This window comes from Ammospiza caudacuta, chromosome 1, assembly GCF_027887145.1.
Source record: "Ammospiza caudacuta isolate bAmmCau1 chromosome 1, bAmmCau1.pri, whole genome shotgun sequence".
Taxonomy (NCBI): Eukaryota; Metazoa; Chordata; class Aves; order Passeriformes; family Passerellidae; genus Ammospiza; species Ammospiza caudacuta.
Genome location: NC_080593.1, coordinates 130556531 through 130572756, shown reverse-complemented (window position 1 = coordinate 130572756; position 16226 = coordinate 130556531). Strand labels below are relative to the sequence as shown.

Below are 16226 nucleotides of genomic sequence, written 5' to 3'. Positions count from 1 at the left end.
TGCATCAGAGGTTTCACCTGTTCTGGAGAAAGTGATCTGTAACTGAATTTTCACTGTTCCACTAACAAAGTTAGCATCTGTTTTTGGAGAACCATCAATTGTATATGCTTTGGCTCTAATGGGTCATTTGCTGTTCTGTTGTCTAATGAAATCTCTGCCAGTTCTCCAGGCAAAACCCCTCAGTTCTTATGTGTTCAGTGACATTAGCTGAAATTCAGTATCACAACTTTTTTATGATTTCACATGTTTTGGACATTTCTTTTATAGATGCTTTTCCCAAGATCCCTTCTATTGGCAAGACTGAGGATGTATCAATTCACAGAAGCAGAGCAGCTTTCCCCCAGCTTTTCAGCTCTGGGACCACTTTTTCTGCAATTCATTTATCATTTATCCAACACTGCAGGAGCTACAGCTAAACTAGGCACAGGATGTGAGAAAGAAGAGAAGGAAAAAAAAGCTTATCCCAGCCCTCAATATTTCCTTTCTGGCACTTAAGAAGAAATCTGTATGAACAAGAGTGAAGAATCTCAAGCAGGTACTAGCTGGGAAGTGGCACTAAATTGCTAAGGAATTTTTAAGAAACATCATGCCTGTACGTCTGGAATTGCAGCCTTTACTTCTAAATCCAACTTCTTTTACATTTTAAGAGATGACCATGTAACTCACAGACAGCAACATAAGTCACCACTGCCCTCCAGATGATAAACAGAAAATAAGCTTGTCCTAATATCCATCACTAACAGTTACAGTGGAAGCTAAATGTGACCTGAATCCAAAGACACAAATCTCCTTCAAGGACAAGTTTTATGAGGGAGAAAGAGAGAGGCAGAGGAGTGTCACAAGTCTATCAGGTTCATGTTTTTCATTTTCCATAAAGTTAGATTACACCCAAATGAAATTACTGAAAAAAATGTCAAGGTTGCAAAGACAAGCACTCAAATTAGGAAAAGTCAGATTAAGTTTGCCCATGCATCCTTATTTCAACTTCCTTGTGTGTTTATAGTAACACAATCTTCAGTTACACAGTTTGGTTTTGTTTGTTTATTTTGGTTTGGGTTTTTTGCCTCAGATTGTTTTGTCTCCCCAGCAACAAAACCCCTGCCTCAGTCAGTGCACAGGATGGACGACACACTGGAGATGAAGGGTTGTACAGAGAGCAGGCTGTTTATGCCTTGTTTGCTGCAGCCTTAGGGAGGGGTGTAGTAAGGCAGCAACAGCTCAGGAAGGAGAGGAGGAAACACTGTGTTGTGTTTAATGACACTGAACATTGCTCTGGAAAACCAGAACCTATTTGACACATCTATCAGCACACAGAACTTTGTGAAACAAGTTTTTACAGATGATCGTGATACATTTTACTCATTTCTGGACACCTAAAAGGTGCTTGACTCACAGAAATAATTAACATTCACAGCACAACGAAAACTATGATTAATCCAGTCATAGAACTCAGTGTTTTGAAGTAACACCTACTCAAAATCAGGCCCTAGGCTTCTCAAACAGAATGCTCAAAATTAGTTAATAGCTTTGAATACAGAAAAACTTCAAGCTATAATAAAACTCCAAGCAAGAGATGAAAAAGCTGCACATTACCCCCATTTTATAAATAGGGATATGAGGAACAATTAAGGTCTATAAATGACTAAAATTCAATGACAGCACCATACAAAAATCCCACAAGGAAGTTCATTCATTATTCAGTGCAGGGTTTGTATGGTGTGCAAGAGTAAGGAATGGGGCCACACACTGAATGATGAGGATAAAAAGAAATATTGAATAGCTACCCATTCGGTGAGCACCGTCCATCTTGTGCACTGAATGAGGTAGTCCTGTGGAAAAAATAGTATGATGGTGTAATTAAAGACCATTCCACAATGCATGCCCATGTACAGCATCTGGGTAAACTTAATTCTGCCATTCCCTAATTTCTGAGTGCTTGACTTAGCAACCTTGTTCTGTTAACATGCTTTTTACATAACAGTATTTAACAGACATTTTAAAATTGTGTCAGTAACTGGCATTAACAGGCTTTTCTTCCACATTTCTTAAAACATATCAATGACAAGTAGCATTTCTAATTGAAGCTATTAACATATTCTACAACACTTCAAAATTATTAAATACCATTTCTCATAAATTTTACTAGTGATATAAAGGGGACACTAATGATACAAAGGTAGAAGAATACTTTTTTCATGTATAATTAACTTGTGAATGTCAAAAGTTTTTACAGTCAATTTAAACAGCTTAGTGCTCCTAACTATTGAATTCTTTAAAAATTCTCATAAAACTTTATGAGAGTAATAAAAATGTTGTCTTAGCACCTTTGAAAGGCCAGGGTACATTTTAGGTGCTAAATTTTAATATAACCATACATGAAGAATGCAGCCTTTATTTCATATTTTCTTGAAAATCCATGAAAATATTAATTTCAAATTATTTTCATTATATTGTTGAGCTCACCCTCTTCCTCTTTTGTTTCCTTGTTGCTGGTTGGAAAGCATACAGACACACAAGCATGCAGGATATTACGGTTTCCATCGCATCTGTGGCCAAGGAACGTCTGCAGCATCTGTGGATTCTGATCCAAGACAACTGCTTGCTCAAGATTCATCAGGTATTGTCTGCAAGCCTCGTAGTCACATCGAAGAATGTGCTGCATCAATGTTTGTTTCTATATTCAAAAGAATAAAATATTTCAGAAATGTGAAGCACAAGAGGTGGATATAAGCTCCATAAATACTTCTAATTTTCTTCTAATTTTGAAATTAATAGGAAGCTCTTCATCTCCAGCACTGGCTGGAAGTTACTGCAGGAGCTGTTCAGATTATTCATCATCTCAATTATAGCACTGTTAAAAACAGAGTTGTGTGCATTCAGGCACAGACAAGCAAAAGGAACAGAGCAGCAGATGCCATCAGGCTCATAAAAGCATTCCTCTGGCTTCACAGTTGGATTCTTAAGATAGATTACTTGCATTTCATAGCTCCATGTAACGTGAGAAAAGTGATACAACTGAAAAAGCTTAAGGATGTACGTGAATGAGTTCTAACCTAGTTCTTTTTAAACATATGATTTATGTGCTGAGAAGTGAATGATTAGAAGCTGTTGAAGGTCTGGGAAGTTCACCCCATATAAAACCAGTTTTTCCATAATGACGGAATACTACTGCACTGTGAAATCCATCTCAGTCTAACAGGTACACAGTACCTCCGGGGGGCAGCAGAACACACAGCAGAGCTAACAAACTACTGACAAGATTTTACAAGTATGACATATAAATTCACAGCAGAACTACTCATACAACATCACTGATGAGGACAGAACTCCACAGGTGTTTCAAGTGAAAAAACCTTCACTTTCCTCTCCTAGTTTCCTAGTATATGCTCCAAATAGGTAATTTTAAAATAATAGAAAAAAATAAAGAAGTATTGCATTCTCAGGGACCCAACCAAAACAAGTTGTTGGATCTCTGAGAAAAACTGCGCACCCATGACACAAATTAAACTGCACGGTGTTAGCAGATATAAAAAGGTAACAATTTCAAAATCAATACCTAAAAAACCCTACTAATTAAAAGCCTGATAGAGAAGTCATGCATCCCCCCCAAAAAAGGGTCTTTCACTTTACTTGGCAAATTTGTTGGTGTTTTTGTGTTTCTAAGAGAATCTTCAGTTGAAATTAGCTTCTTTGAAATAGTGAAAACATAAATCAGTATCTAAACATGAATCTGCTTTAAGCATAACTTTATAATAACAAGAGGTAAAAAAATCACACAATTCCGTAGCAGAGAAAATATTTTACCTCAACAGCCATAATGATAATAGCAGCTTTCTTTTTGATGGTCGAGTTAGCAGGAAGATTTGTTAAGGAATGAACACCCATTCCAAGACTACTAATAGGTGGAAGATCAAGCCAGTCAGGGTCTCGTATCCCACCCATACAATCTTTTGCCATTGGATAGATTGTACCATTTCCATCTCTAAGAATAATAGGTGATTCCTACATTTGGGAAAAAAGTTTCATTATTAAGTCTCCACAATTTATAAATATTATCCTTCCCAAAAGATCCAGTTCTTGACTGACAACAATTACAACAGTTTACCAAAGATTCTCATTTATGTCATTAACTCCTATCATTGGAAGTCGTGTAACATAAAATAGGAAATTCCCTTTTGCAAGTGCCTGAAACATGTTTAACATAATAAACATTACTAGAAATATCTTCCTTCTGATAATCATTTATTGATTAACATTACCAGTGAAACAAATAGTAACTATACTTTTAGCTTACTTAAATGCTTCAAGTAAAGTTGAATATATTGAAATGAGACATTCAAATTCAATTATTTTGCAAAAACTGTTTCTTTTAATTATCCTAAAGAAAGTATACCACATTTGTGGAAGAGTTGAACAAACCCTCAATCATTTTTAGTGAATCTGTACTTTAAGTCAATTACAGATTAATTTTTTTTCTTTGTTAATATTTCCATTTATTCTCAAGAGTGGATTTATATCTGACCCAGCTCCAAAATATACCTAGATCACATTCCAAAACACAGCTAGATAACAAGTTGATACTAATCCAAGAACCATTCTGTCACCTTTTTTCTCCCCTTTTTTACATTCAAGGTAGAATTTAATAAGATGTGCTTAGGTAAGTTGTTTGCTATTGCCCTTATGCCACCAAAATATTAAAGGTAGCAGCAAGTTTTTCATAACTTGTTTGAAAAACTATTTCTTTGCCATATTTTGGAGAAGCCTTACAGAAGGCTGTACCATCTCATTCAAATATGACAGATGTGCAGTGAGGTTAAACGATTGAGACACAAACCCACAAACCTGTCCAGCTGTAAAAATAGCAACACTTCTCTCATTCTGACCCAGGAATGCAATGCTGCTAGTAGGGAAATTATTTTCCTGTTCAGCCTTTCCTGTGGCAAGGTCAAATATGCAGTATCGAACCCAGTTCCCAGTTTTCAGAACTGCATGCACTCCTTCAAAAACACATGAAGAAAAAAGTTAATGTTTTATGGATGGCATCCAGTAAAAGAACTCCCAACTAAAGCACTTTCAAGAAAGAACTAATATCAATGGAATCACCTGTTTATGTCACTTTGAAAGCAGGTATTTTTCACTGGGATGAGAGACAGGTAATGAAGGAACCAACAGATCTGGACTAACGGGGTAAGTCCTACTTACCTTTTGAATCTACATTTACTGCTAGGATCTCTGTTTTTTCAGGAATACACAGCTTTTTGGGTGTTCTTTGAAAACAGTCAGGAACTTTTGGAGTTCCACCAGTTTTTACAACCTGAAAACAGATGTAAAATTTTAAGCTGCAATTAAGCACACACAGTGCTGACACTTGTAAATACTGATTTTCCTCCATGTTTCACAAACACATACCTGCAGTTCATCTATCCTGAGCAGCCTACAGTCTTGGAGGAGAGAAGAGGGATCAGGATCGGAGTTAGAACTGCTCTGACAGTTTGCATTATTGGAGGTGCCTGGAAATTTCACAGCAACATATGCACCATCCACTTTTAGCACCTACAGGCAGAACACATTAGAGTTTTACCAAAAGGCTGAACAGAATCTGATTTGCTTCAAAACAAACCACACATTTTTCAGGGAGAGGAAAAAATTTGCAATATCCAGTGATAAAATTGTATAGCTCTTGGTCATTAGACTTGTCATTTTGCTAAAATTACCGAAATTTGAAAAACTTGGATTTCCCAATGACTTCATAAGCATCCTGACTCATATCCAAGGTCCCTCCATTTCAGCATCCTACATCCAAGAGAAGCCAACATCAACTGACTAGAGAAGCCCCTGCTGGTACTCCCCTGGTCTCTTTACAACTTCCACCTCCTGGAGGACAACTTCATGTTGAATGGCAAAGATAGACCTTTCTCTTATTGACTTGTGCAATCACTTCTGGAAATAAACATTATTCTTGTGGCAATGAATTCCAAACTTTAGCCAACAATTCAACAACAACAAAGTCTACATTGAGTCTCCTCCTTCAAGTGCCCATTAGATCTTATATTACAAGATAAAGGAAAAAAACTTTTTTTAGCCCCACTTGAAAATTTTTTGTGCTCTTTCCTCAAAAGGACTGTACACAGTAGAAAAAAAGACTTGTTAGTTTACTGGTCTAGCACCTGTTCTGTACACTCAATGATCAAGTTCTTCACTCAGTCCCTTAGGACTGAAGGATTCACACAAGTGTATCCAGATGTTCTTCATGTGTATGTGTGTATGTGTGTGTGTGTGTGTGTGTGTGTGTGTGTGTGTGTGTGTGTGTGTGTGTCTGTTGCTCTCTAGCCCCCCAAGGAAACAGGAGGTATTCACCTCTACACTGACACAGGCATTTCCAAGACTGTAAGCATCTATAAAGAGTTGCTGCCATGCATATCTAATCATGTCAAAACAGGCTTCCTTGATACAGGAACTACTCGTGCTATCACCAAACAGCAAGGCCCTTTGAATTTCCAGCTGACCATAGTTTTCCCAAAACAAAAACAAAGCTAAGGCGGAGGTGGGGAAAGAAGAGACAATGTTTTAATTATGAGCAGAAATAAGAACTCTGTATGCTCTCAGTCTTGATCAAAACTAGATATAAGCAACCATCACTCATTAATAAGCCCTAATTTCTCAACAGTTTCTACACAGAAAGTGCTTAACAAACAAAAGTCTAGATGTAACTAATCTAAAAGGTCTTCAACAATAAAAAACATGTCTCAAATTTTCAAGACACTGTATGTAAGAAAAATCCATGTTTTCTGCCAATTTTTCTAGCTAAGTGCAGCCTATCAAGTGTACTAGATAAAATGATATACTGACAACCTTAAAGCATTAGCTGGTCTTTTTAATAGAATAAAAAAAATTTGAGAAACTGAAAGATGAACAGAGTTGTTAACTCCTTTATCTTTACTATCAATCCACTTCCACAGTCCCTAACACCAGAATGCCACTGGAAATCATTGAATCTTTCCCTCTCCAAAATCACCACATTCTTCCTCAAAACACAGCAGCAGAAGACCAGGGAAAATAAATTTTTAACTTCCTATCCAATCTTCTTTTTGAAATGGAAGAAATTTTAACATCACAGAAAAGGCTTCTATCTCCACCCCAAAGGTAAAAAGAAATATTTCTTCACCTTCAAAGAAACACTGACACAATTTTAAAAAATATTTAACTTTGAAAGATTACAAACAGATTCATAATAGGGAGTGGGTAACTGTTCTAGGGCAAGATCCACTCTGATCTCTTTCAATTTATCCTTATCATTGGAAGGCTTCAATCTCAGACAGGAATCAAAGGAAAACAAACAAAATCAAGTGACTGACTGAAAAAATGCAATACAAAGTAAGAATAAACTACTAAATCCAAATTTATGTTTTACAAAATTCCTAGGAGCTGATAGGCTTTCTGGGTATAGGAACTGCAAAACTGGCAATACACAGGATTCTCACCTGGTTGAGGATAACTTTGATGACCAGAAGCAGTTTGGGGAGGCCTTGGACACTGCCAATGGAAAGCCTCAGATCAAAAGGAACCGCAGCTGCCAAAGAAGAAAAAAGCAGCTCCAAGCCAGGTTCCCCATCCCTCTGTTCTAGCAGTGGTTTCAGACACCATTTAAGCCATTTCAATAGAACAGATCCAGAAGCTAATGTGGTGAAGTAGAATATCCCAAAGTGCACGGGATCAACAGAAAAAAGCTTTTATCCCTCTGATACTAGTGAGCAGTAACAAAGGCTTATTTCAGCCATATCTTTTCTCAACAACACTAAAGAACACTCCATCAGACTTCTCACCAGTCAGACAAGAGATGGGATAAGTGCAAGGCTATTCCATTCCATCAGTCTTTCCATCAGGTAGATAATCCTGGAATGATTATCTCTTCCATCTAGTGATGGACGTGGAGGAATAAAGACTTAATTTCATTCCAAGCCATGAAGGATTTAAATTGAAATGAGATTGGAAGGTAATAAATTCCAAGGAGCAAGGAGATGACTAACTACAAGAGAGAATCTAGCAGACATGCATTCTTAATCCCTTTCCTCAGTGTAAAGACTCTGCACTCTCATCAGACTCTTTGGGCATTCGCTGCTCTGGCATCATATGAAATCCACACTTACAAAGCAGTGTGTAAAATGCAGATTGCACAAGCTACTGGTATCAGAATGATCACAAACACTTATCTTGGATCTCAGCACACAGGGGAGAGCTGCTACATTACCAACTAAGTGCCCAGAGAGGCACTTTAGTAGTCACCACCTTCTACCTGCCCATCATTCTACAGAACACAGCAAGGGTCATGGAAGGATTTTAAACAGACATTTTTTAGAGACTTCATGAAGCTGCTGCATACATCCAAAAGCATGGGGACATAAAATTTCTAGAAACAAAACCATTTCAGGAACACAGGCTGTACATCAATAAATCTCAACCCCTTCCTTTCCTACCTCTAAATTCCACCTCCTGAAGACTAAGTGAATTTTTTTCTATTTGTGTAAAACAAAGAATTATATAAATAATTTTAAAAGACAGCAAACATTTTGACAGAAGCTCATTACTACCACACTTTATTCATTTTATTTTAAAGAATATAAATGTTTAAACTTTAGGATGCTCTTGCAGGTAAAAGGACAAAAATAATTGCTTTATTCTTCTTACTCCTTCAAATCTGAATCATTACATGCAGCAAGATTTTTGGCCTCAGAAATCAATTCGTTTAATGCAACTGACTTCATACTGTGCTCAAAAAATATCCACCAAATTACCAGTGTGTATTTCTCAAAGATGCCCAAGTATCCAAATGCTCCATGACCACGTATTCTACTGAATGACACTTTGAGAGAAGCTAAGTGCTGCTCCACTGACACCACAATTTGTAACATCAAGTTCTTAAAACTCAAAGTTGTTTCAAAGCCTTTCCAATTTTCTGAAACACCAAGGCTAACATGTTCCCAGGTTACACTGCAATAGTATATTCTCGTGCAAGATGCTCATACCACTGAAGCCTCCCATAACAAAACATCAAAATCTGACCTTTCAGACTGTCAGTCAGTAAAGGGTAGACCATGGAAGACCAGACCAATGTATATCTGGGTGGACTATAAAAGGGTAGAACTTCTTAACTCATGAAGTCCTAAGAGCCCAAACTCATCTAACCATGTTTTTGCAGTCTGAACCTCTGTACACACACATTCAAAAATTAGTTATGGATACAATAGTCAAATTATTCAGAATTCAAATCCTCTTTGTGTATAATTCAGCTCACAACAAGCTCAATTACAAACATTACTGTTCCATCATGAACAAGTTATTCTGGAATCTGTAGGAGAAAACTGCCAAGGATAACTCTTCTGCAGACTGAGGTGCCTCTGGTTTTCCTTCTTACAATCACACAGCTGATCCAAACTACAAACAGAACATCTAACAAGGCTCAAACTTGTTAAATGCCTTGTAATAAACTGCATTTCTGACTTTAACCTGGACACCACCAGACAAAAAATAGTGGTTGATTTTGTCTGCTGGATTCTACCTAAGCTCTAAAGATTAAGTATTACAAAACTGCAAAAGGAAAAACATGAGTGGCAGTATACAACACTGGAAAAGGACAGCATGCTTTATAAAGGAAAAGAAGCATTTTTGCCATAAATGACTGATCTAGAATAGACTCAGCACCACTGAACTCTGTTCAGAAGACATGCCCCATAATGATTTTAGCACTCCAGTGAAAATGTAAACATAAAAATTCAAGCTCTTTTACACTGATCATAGTAGTTCTTGATGCAATGCATAGACACCTTTGCAACTGTATACAGAAATAGAGGAACAGTCTTTGTACTGAAAATCTTAGGATCTAAAACAAGAAGGACAGAATAAGGACAAGAGGGATTTTCCCAAAGATGGTGTCAGAGGAAAACAATGGATTCAGCAACTTCAACTAGATCTCAAAATCTTATTTTGAGGAATTGAAGTGTTACGATGATCTAAGTTGCTCCATATTCCCTTTTGCAGAAATGACCTAAACTTGATAATGAAAATTCATTGTGAGCCTGCTCCTTTCAAAGATACTGCTGAAGGCAAATCTTACACTGCCACACAAGTAAATCCATTAGGGATGCAAGTAAAATAACTCTTACTAACTTCAGCTGCCTTCTGTTGGACAGTTATTGATCCTCTTTTGATAACATTTTTTTAAATCTTTTATGAATCAAGTAGAAAGCAACCCAATCTTTTCCTTTTGAGGAAAACCTTATTAGTTTTCTCATTGCTTTTATTTTTGAAAAGCACACCAGAGAACCGTCTAGAGGACCTAATCCCTCCTAACATCACGCAACAGTGCCAAAGGAGAAAAGGGAGTATTTTCCTCTACGTGGCTCTTGAGTCAGAGCAAAGGTTTATTACAGAAAAAATGAAAATATTACAAGGATTAAACAAAGGGATTTTCTGGAGTAATAAATCAAATAACTTTTTAATCATATTAATGAAGCGTGTAATTTCTAACAAAAATATTTATGTTCTTTGCTTGCCAGAACATGAGATTCATCCAAATCTTCTACATATGTGTGTGTAAAAGTCAGTCATAACAGGTGCAACCCTTCACAGTATCACTGGACATGTGGGAGTTATTTCTCAAGACAACAAAATAGTATTTTGGATAAAACCAGGTCTGTTTTTTGTAATATTGTGGTTCAACTTAAAATACAAGAATTTTTTAAGATTTATCACCTTTTACTCACAACACACCCGCTCTATTATTATCATTACATTATGGACAAATATAAACACAGCTAAAATCATACTCATCAGAAACATTCTCAAGCATCCCTGAAAGTATGCTTTTTTTTAACAGTTAGCTTACTTAAAAGAAAAACCCTTTCTTCCCCCATCCCCAAAAACAATGGGGCAGTGTATTTTAGACAAACCTTGCCAACAGGAACATTCTTAACATCTTCCACAAATACAACTTCCCTCAGAGACCACTGTTCTTCATTCACTTTCTCCTCCTCTTTTGGGGCAGGAGTAGATCGTCGCCGCTCTGACACAGAAAAGTTAGCACCAAAAAGAAAGACTTGAGATACTCCATCAAAGCATCAAAATGCAATGTTCAGTAAACACCAAACCTTTCCCCCAAAAAGATTATCAGCAGTCAAATGTAGAAATTAACAAGAGGTTAATAAGAATACAACTTTAGGAGTCAGAGCTACCTAACAAGTATATCATGTGACTTCCATGTTTTTCTATGGATTTGGAAACTAATAAAGCCTATATATTAAGCAAAGCAATTTTAAAGATATTTAAGAAACGTGATTAGAGTACAGTATTTTTTTTAAAATCTTAAATAATACAGTAACTAGAATACAAAAAATTAAAATACAAGGAACAAGCTCTGTTCTGGCAGGGCTCACACATACTCATGCTGTAAGTGAAATGGCTGACACTGAGAACATTCAGTCACCCCTGCTACAGTGCTTTGTATCAACCTCACAAAAAGTCTGCTTGCCTACCACATATGGATTACTTGGTAAACTTCTAGAAGAACAGCAAATGAGGCAGAAAATAGCTATTTGGGCTAATGGCAATTGCAGTACAGTTAGATTTGCTGCAGACTTTATCTGAACAGCAACTGTAGAACACTCAGAATCAAATCTAAATACATAACATGGCTAAATAAACACTGACAAGAACCTTATCTTCCAAGTTGTGTATATAGTGTAATTAATACTACCAACATATTTAAAGTAAGAAGCAGAGAACTTCTAAGCTAATTGCACAGTTAATTCCAAACACTAGTTCAAATGCCCAAGCAAAGTTGTAGTCAGTGGAAAATTACAGCTGAATGAACTGCAAAAGAAATCAATAGTAGAAGACTTCTAGTAAAATAAGTGAGTACTGCAGATCTGAGCAGATGAGATTCTCAGTCACTGACAAGGCCATTTGAGTCATTAGGTCAATGCTGCTTAAAACTGCAGCTTGTGACCAATTAGAAGAATAAGCTGTAGAGAGAAGATTTCTTCAAATGATGGCATTGTAATTGCATTTTATCTATTTATGTGTTTAAATTGAGAGAAAGAAATGCTTAAAGGAGTCCAGTTGCACAAATTCACATGTAGCCTTTCAGGTTTTTAAGCAAAACTTGTACTATGAAACCTCCCTGACTGCTTTTGTATGTTAGTAAAGAATGTCTCCTTTTAGACATTTTCTGTAATAGATACAAACTACTGCTTTCTGCACTGACTTTCAACAACAAGGCAAGCTGTTCGACAGCAGCTTAATCTTTAAAGAAGTTTTCCAAAACAAGTTCAACTTCCTGGCTGCAAAGAAACTCATTATCACATTGCAACTAAAAATAAATTTATCTTTAGTATTTCCTCTTCATCACCTCCTCAAAGATCCTTTTGATTCTGAGAACTGTTACGCTTGCACAGACACACCTTACATCAAGGTGCTTATACATTTATTTAACACTGACAATTCACAGATTATTCAAAGTCTATTATAAAAGCCTCCACCTACACTGCAGTACAGACTGAAAGACCAAAGGATTCTGAAATTAGTACAGAATCACTGTAGAATTGCCTTTTATGGAAACTTCTTATCTACATAATTATTTAAATTTACTCTGAGCTACACATTACTTACTATATGGCATCGATGCACTGCTTGCTATTGAAGATGCATCACTACAAGTGGAAGCTGGGGACGGTGGAGGACCCATCTCAGTTTTCACTGGTTCCTGTTTGCTTTCAGGTCTAGAATAAAAGTTAGCACTCAGAAATGAAAAAAGAAAAAAGTGGAATTTTTTCTGTGACAGTGGACAAAGCACCAGGGTATCCCAGCATTGTTCCTTTAACAATACCTTAAAGAAGTAACTCCACACTTGCAAACAACCATCCCAACTGACAAGGCTATAAACCTTGAAGCTGGGGATGGTACAATGCTGCTTAATCAGGGATTAGCTTTTTAACATTAAATGAGCATAGACACACTATTACAGAAAATAAGCAAGAGGAGCTTCAGTTTTTATTTTTATTAGCTTTATACAGAAACCTGAAACTCCAGAGCTGCTAAACATTCTCAAGTTTTACTTGAAATTGTTTAAATCTGTTTTAAGAAACATGTAAATGGCACTGTCAACTCAAAAGATTTTTTTTTCAAGCTATGGAGGGGCTGAAAGAGATCTGTTTAATCTCATGAAGAGCCAGGAAACAGCTGGTTCCATTTTCAGCTATTAAAATATAAAATCTTGGAAACCTTATGAAACACTGTAGGGAGGCCTTCATTTAATACTCCTCCTGCATTTCACATGTACATAGTGCTTTCACAGAAGTGAGACACCTTTCCTGCAGTGAGCCTTTCTGCACATCGAGCCACGTTTACAAGAAACCTAATACCTCATAAAGATCACAAAATCTTCAAAATTACATAAGTCTGACCCTCCTTTTCCATTATTGCTCCCCAGTTCAGAAGAGTACCTACCACATGAACAATCTATGTCTATGTGCCCATGGTCTCCACACTTACTTGGCCTCGGTAGTTTTGCTGGCCTTCTCCATGTTTTTCAAGCTCTCAGGGGACCGAAGCTGAAACCGACAGCTGTCATTCATGTTCCAAACAGATTCCATTAGCACACCAACTTTAGGAATGCCAGCACTGATTGAGAAAGCAACTGCTCCAGCATGATAGAGAGGGTTATTTCTTAAACACACCTAGAGATAGAAATATTAATTTCTATGAGAAAAATGAATTCTACTGAGGGAAATCATATGTACCTTATTTTCTCACTGGCATATGCAGTAGTCAAAATAGAAAACTTATGGAATCAGGTGAAGAGGAAAGTCAGCATTATGTATGAAAAAATAAGCTGTTGTGAAATTCACAGCTGAAGGCAACAGCTTTAGCATTGAAACTGTTTAACATACAATATTTAGATGCTCAAGTACAAAAGGAACAATCAATCCAATAACAGACACTCATCACAGTGTCAATTAGAATGGCTCTGCAATCAAAAGAAATGTGCTCCCTGGGAAAGGGCTGCTTTGTCTCATATTAGTTCTAGTACTTATCAAAAAAAATCCTCTGTATCAGTTATTAGTCTTTTTGGTAAAGGCTTCAAACCAAAGATCTATCACACTGCATAAATAAATCAAACCCAGTTACTAATACTGCAGGCATTTAAATGCCTCATCATTTACAAAGCCTTTTGTTCTACAGGGAATTGTATTTCTATACTTACTTTCTCTCAAAATATAGTATCAGTAGGTAAGTTAAAATAGAAGTACTTTGCATGAATACAGCTTGTTCTTCTGTGCAGCAAGAGTCACACTTGTAGAACAGCAACAATACTAATAGGACACAGCCATTTACAGCCATATAATTCAAACATACTATTTTAATTTCCCGTTATTGCTATCACTTTTGTGCATAACTTTTTGTGCTAATAACTTTTGTTGTGTTTTTTTTAAGAGCACGTTGTAAACTCAGCATATAGCATGGTGAAAGTGCCACTGGTGACAGCTGTACTTGCCTGGGTTCCAACAGTTATGTTTGGCATAGAGGAGATACCAGCACTAGACTTCGGCTTTTTATTTTTCGCTCTGGCCTTTTCTAGCATTTTCTTCCTTTGGCTGAAAGGAACTACACCCCTGTGGAAAAATGCATGTTATTTTTAAAAGGCTGTGAAAGAAAAGCTTTGTTCAGAACTTTGAACAGTTTATTCCTTCTGCTTAATGCAATCATGAGCAAACATTCAAGTGTGTGCGCCACCTTCTCTAAAATCTCAAAGCACTGCAGAAATGCCATCTTTTTCCATATGTACCCCAACTTTCCGAATTCATCTTGACTACCCCAATTTACACAGAGGAGGAGGCAGAGCACATGACTTATTTCATTGTCAAATGTCTTTCCTTCCAGTCTGAAGTGCTGCAAAACCTCTGTTACAAGTGGTATACTCCAGTCACAGCTTTCAAGATGAACTTAAGGATATCTTTCCCACAAATAGTGATAATTTCCAGAATTTGCAACCTCTGGGGAACATGATTTTTCTTTCTAAATTCTAAAAGCCTCACTTCCTCTCTGGGTACATGGCTGAAAGTGTCTGGGGCTCTTACAACTTCCACTGCAAGAGGGGGGGAAAACCCCACTTCTTTTGTAATTGGATTCGCTTGGTTTAGCTGAAAATCATGCCTGCATACTCAGCTAAGCATGCTTATTATTTTGATACTTCATGTTTCAGTCAGTGGCTTATGCAGTTAGAAGCTTTGATTCAAGAAGCTCCTTCATGTTAAGTAAAATGTAAAAAGCATCAGCCCTGTGAAACAGTGGAAATTGAAATCCTGTCTCACGTACTACAGATCACTGTAACTCAGGGTATCAATAGTAACAAAAGCTTCCGTCTGCATCAATCTGGTAACATAAAATCACCACGGCTGTCATTCAACCACAAAAAGACACATTACATCATAAACTGCTTCCAAAGACTGCATGTAAACACTAAAAGTATTATTGTACTTGGCACAGATTACTCCAGTAAGTATGGAAGGTTCAATAGCCAAGTATCTCCAATGCTACAGCTTAGCAGTATCCCTACAAAGAGTAATTAAAGTGTGCCATGTCAGCCATGGAATAATGAAAGAGCCAAGAACCAGAAGTGTATAAGTATAGCTTCAAGTCTACTTAAATATTTTCCAGAGTTAGTAGAATTTAATGAGAAAGCTGTTTCATACAATTAATTTTCAATGCTCTCATTTCCAACTCATCATTGAGTATTGAGCTCATCCATGCCTCAAAGCCACTTGAACTTTAAGCATGATACATAATCCAATGACTCCTGACACACTGAAAAATAATGCATGCTGACAATGCATTAGTATTACTCAATTAATTCCCTTAAATTAGAAACTCATTTCAGAGCCCTTTGGAAGTATTATTTTTGACGGTTCATTTTCTGCTTTGTTTTGTCTGTGGTTTTTTGGTGTAAGCTTCTTAATCATGAAGCTATTAGTTAAAATGTTTTAACTAACATTTCATATTTTATGAAAGGGTCTGAAAGGGTTATATTTTAACAACAAACTCCAGAGGGAGCATTTGATGTTATTTCTCCCTTCTTTAAGATTTAGACCACAAACTAACAGACCAAATCTTCTAACAGAGCCAGACAGAGGAACATTGACCTCATATGTGGGTACGTTTGTTCCATATTTATA

At 36.7% G+C, this 16226-nt stretch overlaps 1 protein-coding gene across 6 annotated transcripts in view; it reads right to left on the bottom strand.

The window, feature by feature from the left end:
* UBR5 (ubiquitin protein ligase E3 component n-recognin 5) overlaps positions 1-16226 on the bottom strand; it is an 85743-nt gene that overhangs the window by 30797 nt on the left and 38720 nt on the right. For 5 of the 6 annotated variants that reach the window (XM_058812519.1, XM_058812535.1, XM_058812527.1 and 2 more), the window contains 10 exons: positions 14549-14666; positions 13546-13730; positions 12664-12773; positions 10947-11059; positions 5410-5553; positions 5203-5314; positions 4843-4997; positions 3805-4002; positions 2464-2674; positions 1785-1829 (listed from right to left, as the gene is read on the bottom strand). In XM_058812519.1, the coding sequence (XP_058668502.1) occupies positions 1785-1829; positions 2464-2674; positions 3805-4002; positions 4843-4997; positions 5203-5314; positions 5410-5553; positions 10947-11059; positions 12664-12773; positions 13546-13730; positions 14549-14666 (1391 nt within the window). The remainder of the gene's footprint in view (positions 1-1784; positions 1830-2463; positions 2675-3804; positions 4003-4842; positions 4998-5202; positions 5315-5409; positions 5554-10946; positions 11060-12663; positions 12774-13545; positions 13731-14548; positions 14667-16226) is intronic. The other variant, XM_058812542.1, reaches the window with a different exon arrangement.